The sequence below is a fragment of the Lycorma delicatula genome, chromosome 13 (genome assembly GCF_047948215.1).
Source record: "Lycorma delicatula isolate Av1 chromosome 13, ASM4794821v1, whole genome shotgun sequence".
Lineage (NCBI taxonomy): Eukaryota > Metazoa > Arthropoda > Insecta > Hemiptera > Fulgoridae > Lycorma > Lycorma delicatula.
Window position 1 is genome coordinate 31,731,793 of NC_134467.1, and position 24,769 is coordinate 31,756,561.

Sequence of the window (24,769 nt, forward strand, 5' to 3'; positions counted from 1 at the left end):
GTGGGCAACTTTAAAAAATATCTAAATGGCACTATTTTTAATAAAAGTATTAAGAAGGGTGCAAAAGTATAATAGGTTTCATGAAGTATCATAGATTTGAAATATTTAATTAAGATATTCCGAATTGCATCGACTTATTACTAAGGTAGAAATTAGAATTGAAAGTAAATAGCCAATCTGCGTGGTGGAATGGTAGTGCCTCAGCCTTTCATCTGGGGGTCCCATTGGACCTCCCCCCATTTTATATGCTATAAAATTTCCATTTCATATTTCTCATGCACAAGCTTCGAAGCTTATATGGTGAATTAAAAAAGAAAAGAGGGTAATGAAATATGATGAAAAGAAAGATAATAAAAAATTAAATGTTAAGATAGGGAAGTGAAAGGCTCTATCAAACCAGACAGTAGGTTTAAACCCCATAAATGGGGAAGTTTCAGATTCATTTGAATTCGGCTAGATGTTAATGAGAGCCTTTGTGTACCTGCATTCTACTGACTAAAACTCCTACCTCACCGTACCTCCCTGTCCGAGGCTGGACCCTCTATTCTTCTCAACTCAGCTCTGGGAGGTGCCATTGGGCTCAAGGGATTTAGAGTCTCTGTACTTCATCACCGTTGCTGATCCACACAAGCGCAGACCAATGACAGCCTTATTGGGAGCTATCCTCCTCCCCTTCGCCCTACCCCCCGCCCGCCCCTCCGCCCAGCCCTCCCCTTCTTCACCTCAAAAGAGGATTTTTCAATATCTGACATCAGCACCTCTGCCACTTGCTCGAACTAGTCTTCTTTTCTTCTTCAATTGTTGACCTTCTCAGTCCACTCCCCATGCTCTGCTCTCCTCTTCTTTCTGTTTGAGTATCGCAGTCACCAGTTTGTTCATTGCTTCCCACTGATTAGGATCTTCCAGCATTTATCTTACAGTATTTTCAGGATTCAGCCATCCCAAACCTATGGAGATAAGAGGAGAATTCCCCATGCCCTGTAAGGAACTGGGTTAGGTAATAATTTACCTTTCCAATTTTCTTCCAACCCAAACATCTATCCTAGGGATTAACTTTTGGATCCACAACCCTGTCCCGGTAGCATCTCACAGCTCTTGCCACCTTTTTGTAGTTCCTCTACGTGCCTCTGCTTTTTTCATACCTTCTTATTTTCTCACCAGTTGGTCTGCTCTTAATTGTATTGGGGGAATGCCTGCTATGACTTCAGACAGAGGATAAAAGTTATGGTTCCGTTGCTATTTTTATAAATTACTGAACTATTTAAAAAAATTGTCTCGCCAATTGCTTTAAAAGACAATTAAAAGATTTTCTTTTTTTTCCATCTTATATAACTGCATATGATCACTTTAGTCAGTCTATTATCAAAGTCTCTTTGAAGGGACTTTTTGGGCTTTGCACAGTCCTGCCAATACTTTTACATATGTTCCAATCTCTGTGCCATTTCTGGTGTTGAAAATGTTCATGTTATGAGTTTCTTTCTTGTGAGTATGAAGCGAGTGTTTTTATCCTTGATTTTTTTATTTAAATTTATCTTGTGTATGGTATCTTCTAGTGTAAGGCCAGTTTCTTTCAGATCCTCTTTTATTTCTACCTGTCTTTCTGGTACTTTCTGTTGATGCAGGTTCTTGCAGTTTTTCTTTCAATTTTCTGGAGTCTGTCGTCTTTGATTGTTCGTTCAGATGGAAGAGTGTTTCTACTGCATTTGTGGTTTCCGGTTTTATAACTGTGTTGTAGTGTCTTATTTTTGTATTTATGGATAGATATTTTTTACCGCAGGTGTACCAGGTTAATTTTTGTGCCTAAGCTAGTTTGTTTGTTCTTGTTTGGATTGAGGTTTTTTTTGTTTAGGTTGTTTGTTATTATTTCTCCGAGGTATTTAAATTGGGTTACTATTTTGACTTTGTTTCCGTTTATGTTTATTTCTTTAATTGTGTTGGTTTTTGGCACATAATTTCTGTCTTTTCGAATGACATTTTATGGACAATTTTATTTACAATGTTTTGAAATTTGAATATCTGTGTTGTAGTCGTTTGCTAACAATACCAAGTTGTTGACAAAATCAAGGCACTTTGTTTTGATTTTTTGACCTATTTTTATTTTTGAGCCATCCCCTCATTACCATTTTCAGAGCGCAGTTGATGGTAATTTTGAATAAGTTCATTTAACTCCTCTTAATGATTCTCATCAGTCATAAAATCCAGTTCACCACTGTGAGGCTTATCCTCAATATTTGTTTTACCAGCTTCTTATACACAAAATTTTATTGCCCGCCTATTCATGTAGGTATGATTGAAATATTGTGAAGTACTTCGATCAACAATTTATCACCATAAACAGCTGTTAGACAACGGTTAAAAATTCAACCACTACATATTGTTTAAGATGTATTGACATAGCAGGCATACTCGACTCCTCAACATTGGTGACTAATAGAAAATGAATTTTAGATATTAGTAGTAAGGGAATGAAATTACAACATGGCTGAACCTGTCCCTTCGTATGACTTTCTATTCTCCTGTTAAATTTTAATGTGGATTACATTTCAGCCATCCCTTGCATAATTACACCCTGATTTGAATAAAATATTTATTTACTTATTAATTTCAATTGAAAACTATATAAATTATTGACAGAAGGAAAAGGAAGTGATTATGTAAGTTTTTTCTATTTTTGATTCCTGTAATCACTAAGTTTAAACTATAACTCTTGAAATCGCTGTCCCATTATACAGATGTAAAGAGAAATTACTATTTATACATGTGTGTGTATGTGGATTTTATATTCAATTTTTATTAATATTTTTGTTTGTTTTTATGTTGATTAATGTTGTATGCATTAAATACAATTAACTGTTGTGTATGTTTGTGTATTGTTGTTCTCTGTTTGTTGACAGAAGGGAGGCTTTACTCAACAGCTTGCCCCTATACAAGAGGTAACAGAATACATTCCTTTAAAAAAAAAAAAAATATTTAAATCTCATTCTTTTTAAAAATTAAAGAGAAATAATAGTCTCACTTTTTTGTTATTATCATAACCATATTTTTAGCACTTTATATTCCAGATTTTTAGTTTGTAGAAGTAAATTCTATGTAATGTTTGTTTTTATACATCACATTAAAAAATTATAATTTTTTATCTATATACTGACTTTCCTTTCTTTATTTAGAGCAGGGTTTTTTTTTATATTTATGAACTATCAAAATCGTGGTAACATATAACTGTTATTTGTTGTAACATTTTTTTCTTTACAAATGTTATGAATGTAACATCTCTGAAAAATAAATCAAACGATTAATCATATTGGAAATTAATAAATATATATATTTTTTGTGTGACATCAACTGTCATGATAAATCCTCTTAATAAGTGTCAGCAGTATATAGTGAAACTGCATGCAGTGTGGTTTAACTTAGTTACTTTCAAAAAACTGATTTATTTAAAGTATTACTTAATACTTAAAGTATTAATTAATTTAAAGTATTACTTAATTAAAGCATATCATCTTATTTCACTATTTGTAATTTGTAGGATGCTACTCCTTGATATATTTTCCTTGTGTTGCTAAACTATCAGGTTGTAAGGAAAGTGCTTTTTTACTTCTTTGGTTTTCAGATTTCAATGGAAATCTGACCTCCCCTTTTGACTGTAATTGACTGGACCAAAAGTGTCCAAAAAAGCTCAAAATCAAAAAAAATTTGGATTTAAAATTTTTTTTAACTGTAGTAATAAGCTCTCATTAAGAGCTTTTCAAAAATATATCATAAGTTGTATTTATTTTCATTGATTCCAGAGTTATAGCCAAATAAAATGTTAGTTAATGAAATATTTGGATCTTACAAGGGGAAGGCACATTGGTTCAAATCTGACTTCATCTCCTTTCTTTTTAACTCTTTTTTTTTATTTTAATATTGATTTATTAACATTAAAACATAATTTTTTATTTTTATTTATATGATTTGTCCATCCCCTTACTTTTGGTTGCAATATGTCTAAAAAGAATATAAGTATCAAGAAATACTGAATTGCTTTCTCTGAGAGAAATGATGTTTAATATACTGCTAGTCATCTTGGTGAAGATTGAAGTGTCATTTGTTGGAGTAAAAAAAGCACCTAAATTTTAGTGGACTTAAATTAGATGTAACAGTTTATTCTGCTCAAACTTGGCATGGGGATTTTGTTATCCCTGAAAGTGGTTGTTTCATTTTCGAGATTGATTTACGTCTTACATATATATTTATATGTTCTGTTTTTATGGGATTTATAGCTAAGGTAATAAGCAATCTAAAAGGTAAACATTGGTGATATATTCGATTTTTCATATAATATTTACTCATAGAATATTTAAAAAATGCAAATCTTTTACTTGCTGTGTTTTGAATATTGTTTGAAGTAGTTTAGAAAATATCCTGCTGAAATTTGTAACTCGATTTTTATCATAGAGGGGTAGCATCTTCAGCTTCATCATTGATTTTCTGTATTTAAATTTTTGGTTATGTTTGAAACTTTTCATACGCTACAAATAAATATTCCATATGTTCATTTATTTATGTTGTGATTAAAAATAAATAAATGAGTAGATTGTATTTGACAATTGTTCCTGGTTAATAATGAAAGAATGTTAAAAACCTCAATGAGAGGTTCTACCTGAGAAAACAAATATTTGTTTTTTTTTATATTTCAGATATGTTATATTCATTAAATTACAACATGTAAATATTGACGTTTTAGTATTAATATTTACATTTTAGAGGATTTCATTATTATTTATTTCTTTATAAAATATTTCATTTTATTAATGTGTATCAATGTGATGTAGTGATAGAGCTTGCCTTACCATGTGGAGGGTCGATAGTTAAAGTCAGCTCTGACCAGTTATATTTTAATGCTGTTGGCTTTTCAATATTAGCTACTAGCTATCATTTCATTATTAAATCGTAGTTAACAAATCATCTTGACTTTGTGTTCAGCAGAGATAAACAGAAATGCAGATATCTTTGATTTAACTAAGTCGCACATTATATTTAATCTTTTAGAATATTATAAAAAAATAATCAGTTAATTAATTTTACTGATAACATAGATTTTAAACAGCTCTTCTTTTTCTTCTTCTTTTAGTTATATATATATCTTTATACAGCTGTCAATTTTCCCTGCCAATTGATAACAAGCTTGTAGTTTCACAACTGTGTATATTAATTTTTTTTTTACACCATTTATCCCACTGTTTCTTATGGCTGTGATGTTTGCAGACTGTTTGAGATACAGTAGACACCAATCGGGGTTGCTTTCTCTGAGAGTAAAGATATTGATTTTCCTGGTGATCTATGAGATGGACAAATTGAAAGTTTTGTTTTTAAGGTTGAATATCAACTGCAGTTTGCCAAGTTTGGCAATCTAATATGAAATATGTTCAGTTCATTGACAAAAGCAATGCAAAACCACCACTCATTTTTCTTTGTAAGAAGGTAATGGATATTTATTATTCTTTAAAAGCTTATGGGTTTTTAAAACTAATTTGTGGCATTTATCCAGTTAACTACACCGTAACAAATATGTTTTATCATATTTATTCATATTGGTTCTTAGTTCTTTGTTCTATCCTTAAGAGAACTTTTTATTAAAGTGTAAAAAAAATTACACTTTAAAAAAAAAAACAGGGTAAAAAGTAATACATAATTGTCCCATATTCTTGTTAATGTACTCACTCCTTGATTTTTTCTAATTTTTTTTTGTAGCAGTCTCTTTACATTGTTTTTATAATTTTTTTTAGAAATATTTTTGTCTACAGAAAGGTTATCCTTATTATTTCTGGAATTAAGCCCATTGATATCCTTACGCCTGAGCCCCAATTACGTTATGATATTAAGAAGGGCCAATTTACTTCTCGGTGCATAAAAGAACTAGACAACCAGGGTTTCCATTTATGGCAGGTTAGGTGGACTGAATCACCTGATGGCCATTACATGCATAGAATTGTTCCTGATGTGAGAAGTATGCAGGTAGTTAATTAGATTAATATTACACAGTTTTTTCTGGATATTGTGCTTTTCAAGATAAGTTGCCCAGGTACGGTCTGATTAATTCTGGCTTATGTCCGGAGTGTAGGGCCATTTATGATGTGCACTATGTCTGTCTCAGGTATGAAGGTGAACCTACCAAAGTAGCTAGAGTGCATTTATTACATCATTTAAGTGGTGGAATAAATGGTGTATAAAACAGATTAATATACACTGTTGTGAAACTACATGCTTGTTACCACTCAGCAGAGAAAATTGACAGCTGTATAAATAAATATAACTAAAAAGAAGAAGAAGAAAAGAAAGGCTATTTAAATGAACATCATCATTAATTAATTAATTGATTATTTTTTTGTGTTATCTAGAAGATTAACCTACCAAAGTAGACATTAGTCTAGACAGATGGGTCGAAACAGAATGATACCATTGGATGTGCTTTTGTAGTAAATGACAAAATCTAGATGTTTGGTCTACTTGGTATTACAAGTGTATATAATGCTGATCTGTACGCCACCAATAAGATTTTGAGTACCTTTAATCCAAAATACCGTCACATCTTATTTGTAGCAATTCGTGTAGTGCACTCCAAGCTTTAGAACAGTGTTTCTCAACCACTGTTCCGTGAGATAATGCCACTCCTGAACAGATTGTCCACATAAAAAAAAAAAAAAAAATTAAAAAGTATGAGAAAAATTTCATATAACGATAATATAGAATTTATACACTGTTTTGTAATTATTTAATAATGCTCTGTACGTATACATTGGTGAATAGTGGTGCATGTTTAATTTATTAAATACATTATATTCTTTGCACAGTTGGCAACAAGAAAGTATCCTGCGACGTATGAAGTGTAGGAGTGGAAGATATCAAAACAACGCCGCCCTAAATAGTACAGCTTTGGTGCTACTTTTGTTTTATGACAGCTATGTGCACGTACAATTGCAGCTAACTGCAACACTACATTTACAATTACATTATTTACTTTACACAGTTGAGTAGTAGTGTTATAGTCAAGTGGTTTACTTTTAATTATTGCAAAAAAACAAATTTTTATTCTTCTTAAAATGAGTAAAAAAAGACAAGTTCTACTCTGGGATAAAATCGACTGAAACAGAAAGTGAATGTCTACCAAATAAGAAAAATAAATCTGCTTTCACAAGATGCTATAATAATGAGTATTTAAAATATGGTTTTATACTTTGGGCAGATTCTACAGAAGATAATATACATAATATGTAAAGGAAGTTAAGAATAATGATACAATGAAACTGTCCAAAATGTTGCGACATTTAAAATCAAGACATCCCAAACGAGAAAAGAAACCATTGGAATATTTTGAACGATAAAAACTAGAATTTAATCTCCAAAATAAAAAATGTAAAGAAACTTTTATTCAAAATAAATCACAATTGAAATATTCATATTTAGTTGCACTACGTATAGCCAAAACAAAAAAATCGTTCACAACCAGAGAAAATGTAATTAAACTGGTGTAAATTGATGTTTGCAATGAAATATTTGGATCCTCAGCTGCAGATCAGATCAAACCAATTCCTTTTTCAAATGATACAATTAGTCATTGAACTGAAACTACCTGAAAATATTGAATACCAGTTAAAAAGTATTAAAAAATCACCAATGTTTGACATCCAGATCGACGAATCATGTGATATCCTTAAAAAAAGCTATTTTGCTCTGCTACGTAAGGTACATAGACTATTCTTCGGAAGAAATTAAAGAAGAATTATTATTTTACAAAAATTTAGATTCCCACATGACAAGTTCTGAAATTTTTGATTAATTAAATTTGTGTTTAATAACTATTCCTTAAACTGGGAAAATTGTATCAGTCTATGTACTGGTGGAGCAGCAAATATGACTGGGAAACATTGCAGAGTAACAAAAAGGAATCAAGAAATTGCTCCTCCTGATATATTATTAACACATTGCATAATACATTGCCAGCATTTAGCAGCCAGAATATGTCACCTGAATTAAATGATATTCTCTTGGAATCGACAAAAATTGTTAATTGTGTGAAGAAAAGCTATCTTAACTCTAGATTATTCACCATTCTTTGTCAAGAATTAGGAGCAGAACACCAGCATCTCTTACTTCATGGAGAAGTAAGAGATACTTATTTCATGGAGATGGCTCTTGCGAGGAAAAGTGCTTACAGGACTTCATGAATTAAGGACAGAAATGGAGATATTTTTGGTAGAAAACAGCTTCTGTTATCAAAATGTTTTTCCAATATGTATTGGATTGCAAAACTGGCATATTTAAGTGACATATTTTCTTACATAAACAAATTAAATTTAGGTTTGCAGGGAAGTATAACAATTGCATATAATTTTTTTAACAAAATTGATGCACTTTAAAAAAATTGAAGAAAATAATCCTGATGTATTTAATTCTTATTAATATTTTATTACTATACAAAAAGAATATTGATAATCTGATTGTAGTAATAAGTCAACATTTAAAGTCATTGTATGATGGATTTGAAAAATATTTACCTATAAACATATATTTGCAGGTGATGAATTTATGGATAACTTTTACTGAGAATAATTGCAATAATAAAAATTTAATTAACGAAGACAAGAACATCTCTTGGAACTGAGTTCAGATAACATTAAAAAACAAATTTTTAACGACAAATTTAATTAAATTTGGACTGCAATAAAAAATGAATATCCAAATTTTTATAACAAAACCATGAAAATACTACTTCTTTTTGCTACCACATATTTGTGTGAAGTCTCATCTATGACACTTATTAAAAATAAAACAAGAAATCGTTCATCAATAAATCCATTTCTTTGTATTAGGTTTAAGTAATTTACAATCCGACATTGAAAAAATTGTGCAAAATGAGCAACAACAAATTTCTCACTAACTTTCATTATTTATGATTAGTTTGTAATATGATTTGTTCTTAGTTCCTATTATAAAATAAAACAACCTACATTTAATTTTGGTTATTTATTTTCTGATTTTCATTTATATATTGTTTTGTTGTTTATAGATAGAAATGATATTAATTAATATTATGCATATGATAATTTAATTACTAATAAAATAAAAATATGAGTGGAGGGTCTGCCGGTTCCTGTATATTTATTTTTCTATAATTTTATGGGTCCGCCATAAAAAAAAGGTTGAGGAACACTGCTTTAGAAGGTTTGTATTCTAGACATCCTATCAGAAATTCATGATGCATTTGTTGAGTTGAACTGTCACAACACACAAGTAAGTTTCTGCTAGATCCCTAGCCATGTGAGAATCCTGGGTAATGAACTTGCAGATTCCACTGCTAAAGATGCATATAGCCAACCGTTTTTCACCACTCAAGCTTGCGAGGGTCAATTGTAAGTTTGATCTGCAAGTTAATAGGAAAATCGAAAGGGAATGAAACATAGTTGCTGGCTTCCTTAGATTCTTAGCCCTGCAAAGGATGGCTGAGAGAGGCTGAATTTGTTACAAATGTATAGATAGAATAGTAAATCTGGGTCGCTAGGGGCCCATCTTTGTGCTTACTTTGCCAAGATAGACATTTTGGCATCGAGCCCTGGATAACTTAGATATTCACTGTTAGGATGAGAATGGATATGTGAAGAACTCTGCGGCAGAGCTCCAGTGTGGGAGACCTTGCTCCCAAAAGTGGATCAGAGCAGAGGGATATTTTCATTAGAGGCTAATTAAATTTTTTACTTTAAGTAAATTGAATAGTAAGACAAAATTGTCGTTATTGCGATCAACACTTGTTTTTTTTGGTATGAGGATAGAATTTCTGATGTTTAATGACTCGGTCAAGTAATGATCTGAGTGTATAGTCTAATTGAAGTTATATATAGGAAGAGTTTTTGTGTGAAACCTTCGATGTTAGAGAAAAGCACAGGGATTGTGCTTTCAAGAATCGGTTAATTTGATAGTTCAGGGTTGTAAGATACGGTAGGTGGTCATGGTTGGAAGAGGCCATACAGGCAATAGTAAGTTCTGTAAATACACTGATTGAAATTTCATCTGCTGAGGTATTTGCATCGGTGGCATCTTGACAGAAGCCAAATTGATGACTGTGTTGTGATATCAAATTTAGAGGGTCTAAAAGATGACCTCTGGTAAAGCCCATCAGGGCTAGGGGATGGTATAGCAACCAGGATCGCCACAAGGCGGATGTCTTTCCCTAGAGGGGTCAGGATGTTATAATACTACTTAGGTAATGTATTATTTTTTTTATAACGATATATAAAATGTATTACTATGAGTAGTTACGATTATGTTTATCCAACCTTACTCATAGATTTTTACGTTAATATTGCTAAATTCTAAGGTTTTTTTTGTGTTTGTTTGAAGATTTTATGAAATTATTTTTAAATAATCAATTTCTTTTGAAAATTAAGTCATATATTTTTTGTAATAACTTGAATATTCCTTAAAAAAATGTATGCTTTGAAAATAATACATTAATGTTAAGAAATATATTTTAATATATCAGTTTTAAATTATTTTTTGGTGGGGAGAGGATGTTCAGTTTATTTATAAACTTATTATTGTTTGTATTCCTAAATTATATTTGAAGTCCTCTATAATGGAAACATTAATAAATAATGTTACATTAATATTATTTGTATTTGTTTAATGTTTCTTCGTTTTTACATTGCTTTATTTTTTTATTTTATTCACATTTTGCACTCATTACTTTCTGTATTATTGTTATTTTTAATTGTAAAAATTTATATTATTTCTTTCTTCTATTAATAGTATAAGATTATAGTATATTATTATTTGTAAAAAGAAGACAATTATGTGTTATTAAATGTTCAAAAACTGTGTTGAATTATACAATACCAGTTTTACCAGGGTCACATCCAATCACCCCCCCCCCCTCCCCTGAGAATGTGAATGCATCTTTGTGTCAATTTTTTTTTACTGAAACTTAATAAGAGTTGAAATGAATGTTATCATAACCTTTTTTTGAACAATAAAGCTTATAATAATTTAGAACAAATTTTATAATTATTTTTAATGTTTATATATGAAGTGCGAGAATTTCAGGAGGAAGTGAGGTGATAGGGTGATTGAGATTGATTTTTTTCTATAAAATTGACGAATATTATTTTAAATATTCAACATTTTGCAAACAAATCAAATAAAATTTAATAAATATTTTGTTTTCAAAATATCATCAATATTTTTAGTCAGATAGTTTTTTTAACAAAATATTTAAAATGCGGTAAAAAAGAATAAAATATGAATTCTGTTTGTTAATTAGTATATACTTGTTTGTTTGTGTATTCATGTAGATTATATCTACATATGCTAAGTGGTTTTTTTCTTAGAATCATTATTTGTTAAAAATTTCTACAAATGCATATTTAAACGTTATGACATGGGTTTAGAAAAGTTATATTTAAATAAACTTGATTTGATTTGTCATTAAAAAGTTAATTTTAAAATAAATTTGTATATTAAGCTTATAGATATTCAATCAAGGATGCATAATTGTTTTGTACCAGAACTACTTAATGTATTAAATAAATTTTTGTATTGTAGATTCTTATACATTATCTAGACTATTTACATATTACAAGTGAATGGAAATAAAATGAATAATTCAATGTCCAAAAAAATAAATTCAATTATCTTTTTATTGCTAAAAAATAAAACAATAAAATTAATAAAAAAACCTATTTGTTAAGTTTTTTTTGTGAAAAGTTCCCTTAGGTTTTTTTATGACTAAGCCATATGAATTTGCTTTTAAAATGAATAAAAAATGTCTAGTAACAATGCTTTCTTAATTTAAAGCATAAATGCTTTATTTTTGTCTGATAAAAAACTTTTAATTTAGTTAAATTCTTTTTCTTTTTTTATATTCTTATTTATAGTCACATTAAATTTTTTTTCTTCAGTCATTTGACTGGTTTGATGCAGCTCTCCAAGATTCCCTATCTAGTGTTAGTCGTTTCATTTCGGTATACCCCTTACATCCTACATCCCTAACAATTTGTTTTACATATTCCAAACGTTGCCTGCCTGCATAATTTTTTCCTTCCTATCTGTCCCTCCAATATTAAAGCGACTATTCCAGGATGCCTTAATATGTGGCCTATAAGTCTGTCTCTACTTTTAACTATATTTTTCCAAACGCTTATTTCTTCATCTATTTGCGACAACACCTCTTTTTTTGTCACTTTATCCACCCATCTGATTTTTAACATTCTCCTATAGCACCACATTTCAAAAGCTTCTAATCTTTTCTTCTCAGGTACTCCGATTGTCCAAATTTCACTTCCATATAAAGCGACACTCCAAACATATACTTTCAAAACTGTTTTCCTCACGTTTAAATTAATTTTTGATGTAAACAAATTATATTTCTGACTGAAGGCTCGTTTCGCCTGTGCTATTCGGCATTTTATATTGCTCCTGCTTCGTCCATCTTTAGTAATTCTACTTCCCAAATAACAAAATTTGTCTACTTCCATAATCTTTTCTCTTGCTATTTTCACATTCAGTGGTCCATCTTCGTTATTTCTACATTTCATTACTTTCGTTTTGTTCTTGTTTATTTTCATGTGGTAGTTCTTGCATAGGACTTCATCCATGCCGTTCATTGTTCTTTCTAAATCCTTTTTACTCTCAGCTAGAATTACTGTATCATCAGAAAATCGTACCATCTTTATCTTTTCAGCTTGTACTATTACTCCAAATCTAAATTGTTCTTTAACATCATTAACTGCTAGTTCTATGTAAAGATTAAAAAGTAATGGTGATAGGGAACATTCTTTATTTTTTATTTAAGTACGTTTTTTATTTACAACTAGTTGGATCGTAAAACGGAAATATTTCGAATAAAACTCATTACCCCATTTTTTACATGATCGTAATACTTTTCTCTTTAATTTAGCTATTCTAGCTGTATTCACTGAGAAAGTATAAATAAAGAAACTACAAAGAATCAAACTTTGAATGCATAAGAATTAATTAATGCATTATGATAAATATTTTTTATTTATTGTCTTGTCAAAAAATAAGAAATTTATATTTTCATTAGTCAGATAAGAAAGATATTAAATTTTTTATCAAGTAAATATTCTTTTCTCTTATTTCATTGCTTAATTTATCCTTTATTTATTTCTTAATATTTTGATAATTTTTTTTTGCTGTAAAATATCAGGTTTTAAGATTTTGAATAGCAGATAATTTGATTTTTCTTTTTGGGTGTTTTTTCTTTAGGAAAAAGGGAAAATTGACAAAAGTGTATTAAATATTTTTCAATTTATGTTCATTGGACAATTTTTTCTTCATTTCCTTCTTAATTTAATATCATCTTTTAAATTTCTAATAAATATACGTGAATGCCTATCTGTAATTATTAATAACTTATCTATTATAAAATATTTTATATCTTTAAAGATTTGTAATGAAATTATAATTTTATTGTGGTGCATGTTCCATTGATTCAGTTGAGAAATCTTTTTTAGTTTAAAAACGGTTGTATTCCATCCACTTCTTGGTTCCATATTGTTTGCTTAGATTTTCTTTTGTCTTATTCTTTCTATAAATTTCTTGCACTAATTATTCATAACTAAACTTTCATAAATATGATCTTGCAGTTCTGTCTTTTTTCATATGTAGAAAACTAATTATGCTATTCACTTCTATAGTTGGTGTGTGAAACAATGACAGCTTTACATTACTTGTTGTTTACTTATGGATGACAGATGAGTGTGTAACAGAATTATAAATGTTAGTAGCTGTTGTACATGCATCATGTTGCTGTGGTAACTGGTTTATTTTCAATAACCAGAAAGGAGTTTAGTTTTTGAATAACTTATTTATGTATTATTATTTTAATTCTTTTTTCACTGAATATTTTTTGAAAAAAATATATTACCGTATTTTAACAGAAGGAAGAGAATTTATATGTAGTTATGGTTAAATATGCAGTTTAGAAAAAACACTGTTCAGTATACAAATACTATGTTAAATATAAAAATCTTACTTTTAAATCATAACATTTGTTTTAGCAAAAACAATGCAGAATTTGTATAATACAATCAAAAAATGTTTTGAAATTATTCAATTAATGGCAAGTCATTTAAATTTATACGTATTATAAAACTATGATTAGTTATTAAAAGTATCATTGGAAAACCAGCTAATAGAATTATTAAATATTTATTCATTTATTTTCAAAACACTGGAACAATTTTTCCCATCGGATCTTTCAAAGTTAATTAGAACTCAAAAAAAAAAAATTGTTGGTTAAGGTATGTTTTTTGTTTTCTCTTGAAGCATACTACCTGTATGAGGGCTGTTTCAAAGTTCTATATCTGACAGAGGAAATAAAAGATTTTTCAGAAATTTTTATTTTCAACATAATCATCTTGCAGTTAGATAGATTTAGACCAGTAACTTTCCATTTTTTTAATACCTTCAGTATAATGTGACTTGTCGAATTCAAAATAAATGCTTGTCTCAGATTTGACTACATCATTTGAAGTGAATCTTCATCTAATGAGCTACCTCTTCAGGTTTAGAAAGAAAAAGCAATTGCTGAGAGCCAAATTTGGTGAATACAGTCATGTGGAAGCAAGTTAAAGCATAGGTCAGTGTTTCCCAAACTGTGCGCCATGGCACCCCGGGGAGCCACAATCTCTTCACAGGGGTGCTTTAAAATATTGTAAAAGCTTCATAATTAATTAAAACAAGACATTTATAATTATTAATTTAATGTTAAAGTAAAAAAAAATGAAGATACACGATTTTTATTTATTTTTATCACTTACTTACTGGTAGTCATACTTTTACTTAGGGTAGGGCGCCATGGAAAAATTTTAATTGAAAATCTGCGACTTGGAAAGGGTGCTTTGACTTAGAAAAGTCTGGGAATCACTGGCGGTCATGGAGTTTTTCAGCCAGGATGCAACCTGAGATGTATGTGCAATCCCCAGGCGTGTTACTGTGGTGAAAGAGTCCTTTTGGCCAAATGTAGACAATTTAATAGCACATTTCAATAATATCAGTAATGAAACTTAATATTCGCAGTGATGCCTTTTTCCAGATATTCTATGAGTACCACACTATGTGAATCCAAAGAACCGCAGCTACGGCTTTTTCTGTAGATGCAACCATTTTCGCTTTCTTTAATGCACTTTCACTTGCTCCCACCCACTGTTTGGACTGCTATTTCATGTCTGATATATAATAGTGAGTCCATATTTCATCTACTGTTATAAAATGTTGAAGAAACTCAGTGAAATCACATTTAAATAATTCCAAACACCCTTCAGAAGTGTTCAATTGAATGCATTTTTGGTTGATTGTTAACAAATGCAGCATTCATCAAGTAGAAAGCTTTTTCATACCTAAAAGATTATGTAAAATGTAGTGGGACAGTCTGTCGAGATGTTTGTCATATCAGTAAGCTCGCTTACCTTCAGTTGGTGATAATTTAGTACAAAACTGTAGATTTTTATGATGGTTTTGTTAGTTTTAGGTGTTTATCATCTTGAATTTATGTGTGACCATGTTTAAATTAAGCAGATAAATTTTTTACTATTGAAAACAAAGGGGGAAAATTCCTATAAAATGGAATCTAACTCTTTTTTCTATATCCATATGGGTTTGTAAACCTTTTAAAGCAAAATACTTTATAATAGCTTGAACCCAATTTTATCCAATTTTCAGAAAATATCGAACCCTGTTTGCTTTACTTTATTATCAGAAACAAGCAACTGAACTCATTCATCTGGAATTTTGCAACACACTATCTAAAAGATCATACTTTATAAAAATCGTTGACATATTTCTGCCATCTCTGTTTAAGGCTGAGAACTTTCTGACTGAACCTCATCTGCTTCACAACAAAAAACAACTAACATATATTAACCAACAATTACGTAAAATGGCTAACATTCTCGGAGAAGAGCCTTTTGCTGATCTTTAAACAATCCCTGAAAATGTTTAATAATAAAGGAATACGGTGCTTCTTTCAAATTGACAAACAGATTATAGAAAACAATAAAAAAATATACTATAATAAATACAGCAACCTATTATTATACAGATTAGACTTCAGGATTATTGCAAATCATCTCAGAAACAGAACCGACTCATATAAAGACATTTAAACACAACATATAAATTTTGTGTGTACGATATCTCAGTATTTTTGAACAATATAACATTCACAATTGCACAAAATTTGTGTAGAAATTGTGCAAAAAAATGACACCAAATTTATCCACAATTCTGCGCAAAATTTCACTATTGCACAAAATTATTCAAAAAATATCATATTAAAAGAATTAACGCAATTAATCTATATTGCGAGATTAATTATATTGAATGGGTTTTTAATATTTTAAAATAGGTGACATTAACAGTTGTGTTACTACTAGTAACTCTCTTGAATAATGTGCTTATAATTAGCTCTAAAAAAAAAAAATTAGTATTTTGAGAGTAAGTTATTTAATATTTAATTGTTTTAAAGTGTTTCTATGTTTTGTAATGCTGTTCAATAAATAAAATTTGATTTCTTGGGTTTATCTGTAATAAGCAATTCATTAGTATATGATATATTTTATTATATTTATTATTATTTAAGTGAAGCTACACTGACTCTTACTTGACTTTACCTGACTAGACTGCGATTATGTTAGAAAATCCAATCGTTCATTTTCTAATGAGAACAATTAAATTATTTCCTGATTAGACTTGACTTCACAGATAAAATTGTGTAGTGCTCTTGGGTTGATACTTAATCAAGTTCCCCTACCTCTTCGAAATAGTTTTGAGAACACTGATTTGTGTTTCTCTCCTTAATATTTGGTGTACACATTATGTTTGTTACAGAGTACAGTTTAATAACCATTTCAGTTTACTAATAAAATAGAAAAAAGAAAATTGACAGATTTAATATTGGAGAATACTATAATAAACAAAACTGAAAATAAAATTTACAAATTAATGAGTGGAAATTTCCATATTTTTATCTTTTTTCTTTACATATTTATTCATCCATTTTTGTTTTCTTTTCACTGTGCACCAAAAATTCAAATTCATAATCTGGAGTTTGTTAGTACAAATCTCAGAGTGTGAGTAGAATGGATATACTTCTTTAGCAAGGTTTTACAACAAAGTAAACTCATATTTGGCCTGGAAGCCGCACTCAAGTGCATTTACTCTAATCAAGTCAGCATCTGATGTAGCCTCACCTTTAATATTACAATTATCTTAGTATTATTTATTAATAATGTTATTTATTTACATATTGTTTTTATTATTTGTTATTTAGCCTGCTTCAAATCAGCATTTTACATTAATTATTGAAGAATTTGAACCAGATGTATTTAGACAGTTGATTGAATACATACATACTGGCTGTGTTACTCTTCAGCCTCGTACATTATTGGGTAGTTAATTATATTTTTTAATTTTGTCATAACAGTTTTGAACTGTTGGTGTTATAAATATACTGTTTTTCTGGTAACAAGTAGGAAATCATTTTTTAGTTATTTGTATTTAATTATTTAGTCATACCTTACCATATATATGTCTTTGCTGATTTTATATTTATAGATTTATTTAGATGGTTATGAAATTTTTATACTTATGTATTTTTATTTCGCAATTGTATTTAAAAAAAAAAAAAAAAACATAATGCATAATTGTGAAAAGAACTCAAAAAAATTATTGAATTTGACAAGAAAACTGTATGCTACTGTATTATATGCTGTATGAATTACTCTTCCCCACCTATCTCTCTCACTCCCTCCCTTCCACCTTCCATTCTATCTCTCTCTCAAGTATGTATGTATGTTGATTTTTAGGTTTTTCCAGGGGGAAATGTTTAACCCACCAGGTTGGTCTAGTGGTGAATGCGTCTTCCCAAATCAGCTGATTTGGAAGTCAAGGGTTCCAGCGTTCAAGTCCTAGTAAAGCCAGTTATTTTTACACGGATTTGAATACTAGATCGTGAATACCGGTGTTCTTTGGTGGTTGGTTTCAATTAACCACACGTCTCAGGAATGGTCGAACTGAGAATGTACAAGACTACACTTCATTTACACTCATACATATCATCCTCATTCATCCTCTGAAGTATTATCTAAACGGTAGTTACCGGTGGCTAAACAGGAAAAAGAAAAAAAAGGGGGGAGATGTTTAAAAGCTAAAAACTGCCAATGGTGTTACTAAAATGTCCCAATTGATTGCCCAAGATATGACTTATTTCTATCTTTCCACTTCTTGAGATCCTGGCTTTGCCGGTCATCTTTGTAAATACATGTATCTAAAAACTTTGCAGAACACAATCTATAGACTAAAACTTAAACAAATATAGTAATCATTAGTTATACTTACACCATCTCTTTGTGAACTTTCTGAATGGATCTATATATTCTCAATCTGTAATGTCCTCATTTGATATGGTCATACCTCTTTTTTTCCATATTCTTGATTGTTTCTTTGTTATTTATTAATTGTGGGAATAGTATCAATAATTTTGCTAGTTTTATCTTGTTGCCATTAAAGATATAATGGGGCAATTGCTTTCTTATTGGGTTTAACTACGAATTTTTATTTTATTGGAGTACTGATGCGCAAAAAATTAAAATAATGGATGAAAAGTAGGTTTCCTATTTTTTTCTTGATGAATTAATTCACTATAGGAGCTTTGAAAAGCTTGTATGTGGGAGTATTGAAATGGAACTTTGTAGTAAAAAATAGCATACCTGACTAAGGGATATGAATTCAGGACCCCTTGATGCAAGGACAAGATGCTACCATTTTGCCATGGAGATCAGCTTTCAATAACAATATTATTTATCTCATTTATTGTATATGTAATGTTAGCGAACATAATTCAGAACTTGACAGCATATTTTAATCACGTGCATTCATTCTAATATTACATATTACATACTTTTATTTGGGATAAACATATCTCATATCTCACTGAATTATGGGTAAAATAGATACCCATAATTTGGAGGAAGTTTCATAGCACGTTCTTTGGATCGGATTTGTATATTATATTTCATCGTCTCTCTGTGGGTAAATTTATCTTTTTCCATTTATTTATTTCATTTGAATTTCATCCCTTTCTCCCTGGTGACAGTAATGTTTTGGTTCTGTTAATATGAATATCTGAATGCATACCTAATAATTTTAATTTATTAATTTATTTTTGTAGGTGTTATGAATGCAGCTGATTATTACGGTTTAGATGAATTAAGACGAGCTTGCGCAGGATTTGTACAGTGCTGTATTAATGTTGACACTGTCTGCGCGTTGTTAGCATCGGCTGAACGATATATTCAATATAAGTGCACAAAGTCACTCGTACAAAAGGTGAGTTTTTTAAATATTATTTACACAACATAACTTTTAAAAAATTGTTTTACTAAAAAATATCTCGACTTTAAAATAAAAAATCGGTAATATTTTTCTTTTTTTTTTACATTTGTGGCAAATATGTATGGTAAAATGAATTTTTACCAGAATTTTTTTTTAATAGACAAAAGTGAATATTACCAAAAGGAGGAGAGAGGTTACATAAAAACTTAAAAACAATGGACCAATTTTGTTTTAATGCCCATTCATTATATATACTTCATTTAAACTGTAAATTAATAAATTATTTATTAAGTCGTTTACTTTTAAGTTACATAAATGGAAAGAGAATTTAAAAAAAAGATTCTTGCTTCTGAAAATTACAACTTTTGATAAATCTTAAATGTAAGAATTTAAAAAATAAAAAATAAACATAAAAAATTTGTAAAATAATTATTGACTTTTTATATTAAAATTGTTAGTATTTTTTTATTTTATGAACTTAAAATATTATTGTACAGGGTGATTTTTTAGTCCTGTTATCCAATTGTTAATGTCTGGTATATTTTTTCTAAGAAAGAAAAATCCTAGTAAAATTTTTTTACTAGGATTTGAACCTTTGGGTTAGAAAATCACCTGTTAAAGAACTATGGTGATATCTAGACCAGTGGTTCTCAAACTTTTCTGAGTCGCAGCACCATTTCCAAGTTGCAGCACACTTTTTCAATTAAATTTTTTCCATGGCGCCCTCCTCTAAGTAAATGTATGACTACTAGTAAGTAACAGATAAAAATAAATAAAACTCATGTGTCTTCATTATCTTTTTACTTTATTAACATTAAATTAAAATTATAAATGTCTTGGTTCAATTAATTATGAAGCTTTTAGAATATTTTGCGGCACCCCTGTGAAGAGGCTGCGGCTCCCTGGAGCATCATGGCACACAGTTTGGGAATCTGTCCTAGACCAATCCAACGGGTCTAGAAATATAAACATAAATGAACATTCATAAATAAATAGTTGAATATTAAAAATGATGAATTATTTAAATTGCCACACTTGAATTGATAGCTAGCTTAGTTGAAATCCAATTTTAATTCAACTGATCATATTAACTATCAGTTTTACCTATGACAAAGGTAATACATTACCTAAAATAATTGATGATTCATTGGATTTGAAAATACTTATGTAAATTCATAAGTTTACATTTAGCTTCCTATTAATTTTGGTTTATTTATGATGGTTTTTGTCGGTAATTATAAAGTTTATTATAATCTTGTAATTACTGGTGTAGTATAAAATTAAAAATGATTTTCTAATTTTTGCCATACAAATTTTCTGTAATTATGTAAAATTAGGAACTCACCTCTGATTTAAATAAAATTTTTCATATATCTTATTTAGGATCTAAGTTGTTTGTTAAAATTGAAATTATTCATTGGAAACACCTTTCATTCAACTTACACCCTTCGTAAATTACACAGAATCGAAAACAAAAATTGTTTAATTAAGAATTAAGCGCTATATGTTATTTTTGGACTAAATAGGTGAGGCAAGTTCTTAATTGTTTATAATTATCAGATTATCTTTTGTTTTAATTATTTATTTACTTACTTGTATTTTATTCACAACTTTCAGGTTCTTGAGTTTGTTGACGAACATGGTAATGAGGTTTTAAACCTTGGTTCATTTACATTATTACCACAGCATGTTGTTCGTTTAATTTTAGCGAGAGAAGAATTGAGAGCTGATGAATTTACAAAGTTTCAGGTAGATTTTGTTTTATTTTAAGTTGGATTTTAATCAAATTTGTCTTATAATAAAATTACATACTTTAAAGATAATAATAAGTGTGATCTTATATATATATATATATATATATATATATATGTGTGTGTGTGTGTGTGTATGTGTGTGTATGTATATATATATATATAAGTGTTAGTTTGTTTGACCCATATGTGTTCCTATACATTCATCTGATTGCAACAAAACTTTCATGAGTAGTTGTGTGCATGCCTTTGAAGGTTTCTAAATTAGTTTGGACCCGCTAGGTGGCACAGGGGTCAAGATATTTCAAAAAAATTGTATTTATGGTCCAATTTGGCTCCTATTCAGAATATCTATTATTTAAATAAAAGAAATATTTTTGCGTAAAAGGCAAGATGGAAAAAGGAATAAGGGATGAGGGGAAAAGGTAAAGATTGGAAGAGGGAAAAAAACAAAAGTTAAATTTTGTGATGTTCAATTTTTTAATGTTTTATCAAACTTTCATTTACTGAAGATCATGGGTGTCACAACTAACCTATGTAACCCATGATGTCACCTGTATGTCATCAGCTACGACGCCATACTAATAATTATTGGCACCACAATAAAAGTGAAAGATCGAAATGAAGCATTTTATAGCGAGTGGTGCAATGAATATACGATACCTTTCATCATCCCAACCCCCATCGGGGAAGACTTGTGATGATTCTGGTTGCCACTCTCCACACCCACGCCCCCGTTCGCAGCCCTGATGGGCTTAACGGAGGTCGTCTTTTGACCCTGTAACTGATTACATCTCAAAGTAATTAGGCAGGCCTCATTGGGATGCCACTGATGTAAACATTTTTGTAGACATTTACATCAGTGAATTTTGACTCGTCTTAGCCTTCACTGTAGGATTCTTTTGGACATCTTGATTGTCCTACTTCGTTGCCATCTGAACTAGCTAACTGAGTTCACAGAAGCAGGAACCCTGCGGCTTGTTCTTCATTTAAGTAAGCTACTAGTGAGTAAATGCCTCATAATGTTTGAGGCAAATTCAGTAAAAATAAAACATACCACAAGAAAATGTTGTTCACAAGAGAATGACACCTTTCAACAGCTGGAGTTCCAGCCGATGCTATTGTGTATATATTTACCGGTTGATCTACATCTGTATGCACATGAATTGATACTAATCAATTAATACCATACTACATATGTTTAGTTCAGAGCTAACAGCAGCAGTTCATTAGTATAGAGGTAAATGTTATTGAGCTTTTGTAACACATTTTGTCACAGAACTAGATCACATCCCCATGTTATAATGGGGATGAATACTGTGCGATATCTGTGGAGGTATTAGGATTTTATATATCAGATCAAGTAGTACTTAATGAAATAGAAGCTGGAGATGTTAATCTTTTTATAATGTGGATACAATAAATGAATTACAACACCACGTCTTCTTTATATATTCAACTATGAAAATGTTTATGACATATACTGTACTGTTGGTTTTGATGAATGGTTACAAAATAGAAGACCATAACAGTTCTGTGGTAGATTACCTGGCTACGTTTGGCTATTTAGAGAATGATAATAAAATCAAAGACTAAAAACTTATTAAACAAGCCGTAATGCTGTTTCAAGAAACCATAAGTTGCTGATAGATGGTGAACTGAACAACGAAACCCGGCAATTAACAAAGACACCTTGTTGCGGCGAGCAGGATTTTTCAAACTTTTATAGACCCGTTCTATAATATAGAGAAAGTTGAGACTGTCTTGGCATTATATGTTGGTAAAGCAAAGTCTTTTAGATATCGCTGAGAGAGCGTTTTGAGATGTGGTCTGTTCCCTTAGGACTGTCATTTTACCACAACTGAAATAATCCTGGTGTACTGATATTAAACAAACAAGGTAGTCACAATAATGATAGGCGGAAACCATCACTATCTCTAGTAAAATTCGATGGTGAAGGTTTATTACTAGCTCATGTGGTTTACTCTGTGAGAAATAATTCCTTAGTTGAAATCCATATAGACTCTGAAGAACAGTGGGATTACAGTTCCACGAAATAGGTCACACATTAGGTTTTGTTCATTCAAATGAAAAGAAAAATATCACGTACCCGTATTACTCTACAAAACTGGAATTGGATAACGATGATGTTGTAGTTATACAAAGTCTATACGGAATGGTTGCTGCTTCAGTGGGTACAGCATTTACACCGGTGACCGAAAAGGATATTGAAGACAACCCTGAAATATGTAGTTTTGTATCTTCAACTACAATAAAATTTTTAATCGTCAATCAATTTTTTTTCATTGTTGATGAAAACCTAGTATGGATCTTCCAACTTTTTTCTCAGGTTTATTTAGTCAGGCTATTTTAGAATAGCCTATTTTTTCAAGGCTATTTAGTCTTGGACTATTTTGACAGGTCACGACTGTTGCAATATTTAATAAGTTGCCAAATCTTTAAAAAAATCCTCCCACTAGTTTATTTAAAATAAAACTATTTATCTGTATACTGTTCAGCGTGTACATACTATTTGCTCAAAATAGTTTGAACATCTGAACAGTAAATTATTTTGTAATAATTTTTTACATTTATATATTTTTACCATAATATTATTTCATGTGTGTGTGTATTAAAAAATTTAAGTGCATTTCAAAATCATCAATTTTTTATCTTAAAATTTGTTTTTCTTTTTGTAATTAATCGTATAATGTTATGTTCTGTGTAATGTATTTTTATGTACAATCAAATTAAAGTTCTATTTATTTGTGCACGTGTAAACTTAAAAAAAATAAAAAAATAAAACTGATTACAAATAATTACACTAAAAATTGGAAAGTAATACTTAATTTTTTTTACAGTTTTAAACTGTTCTTATTTTGATGACAAAATAAGAGTTAGTTGTTTGTATTATCTCTGATTTATTAGATTATTTTTTTCAGTTGCTCAAAAAATTGTATGTAAGATTTTTATTAATTTTTTTAATTATATAATGATATTTTTGTTGCAGGCAGCATTAATGTGGAGCAAAAAGTATTGTGACAGTAATCAGAATATGGTATTAAAAGATGTTATTGGTAATTTTCTTGAATATATCCAATTTCACAAAATACCAGCCAACGTGTTAATGAGAGAAGTTCACCCTCTTGGCCTTGTACCTTATAGCATTATTATGAATGCCCTCGCATATCAGGTCAATCATTCTTTAATATTATTATTATTATTATATTTTTTACGTTTATGTTAATATTTTTTTTCAACTATGTGTTTGGAACTTTACTAAGATGTTGATTATAATCATAATATGTACAATCATTTGTAATCTTACCAGTATGTTTAATTCACTTCAGCACAGTTTTATGTTGTCTGTTTTTATTTTTGACTGTGGTTGGATTCAGAATTTTTATTTTCCCACTTATAGCAATATGGTGGTATAGCATATATAGCTACAATGGTAAAGTATATAGATCAATCAAAAAAGAGATTCTAAAAGGTTGGTCTTTTTTTTAAATTTTGTACCTAAGGAAATGGAAATTAGACAATCATTAGAAATTATCTAAGCTATCAAAGGGTTATTAAATTATGTGAAAAATTTTGCCTATGGTTTGAATAAAACTTTGAGATAC

General features: G+C 29.7%; 1 protein-coding gene across 1 annotated transcript in view; it reads left to right on the plus strand.

Moving 5' to 3' along the window:
• The window catches only part of LOC142333620 (serine-enriched protein-like), a 123,444-nt gene that overhangs the window by 93,506 nt on the left and 5,169 nt on the right, over positions 1-24,769 (plus strand). The window contains exons 5-9 of the mRNA XM_075380959.1: positions 2,895-2,933; positions 17,330-17,447; positions 19,229-19,386; positions 21,010-21,141; positions 24,154-24,336. Coding sequence (XP_075237074.1) covers positions 2,895-2,933; positions 17,330-17,447; positions 19,229-19,386; positions 21,010-21,141; positions 24,154-24,336 — 630 coding nt within the window. The remainder of the gene's footprint in view (positions 1-2,894; positions 2,934-17,329; positions 17,448-19,228; positions 19,387-21,009; positions 21,142-24,153; positions 24,337-24,769) is intronic.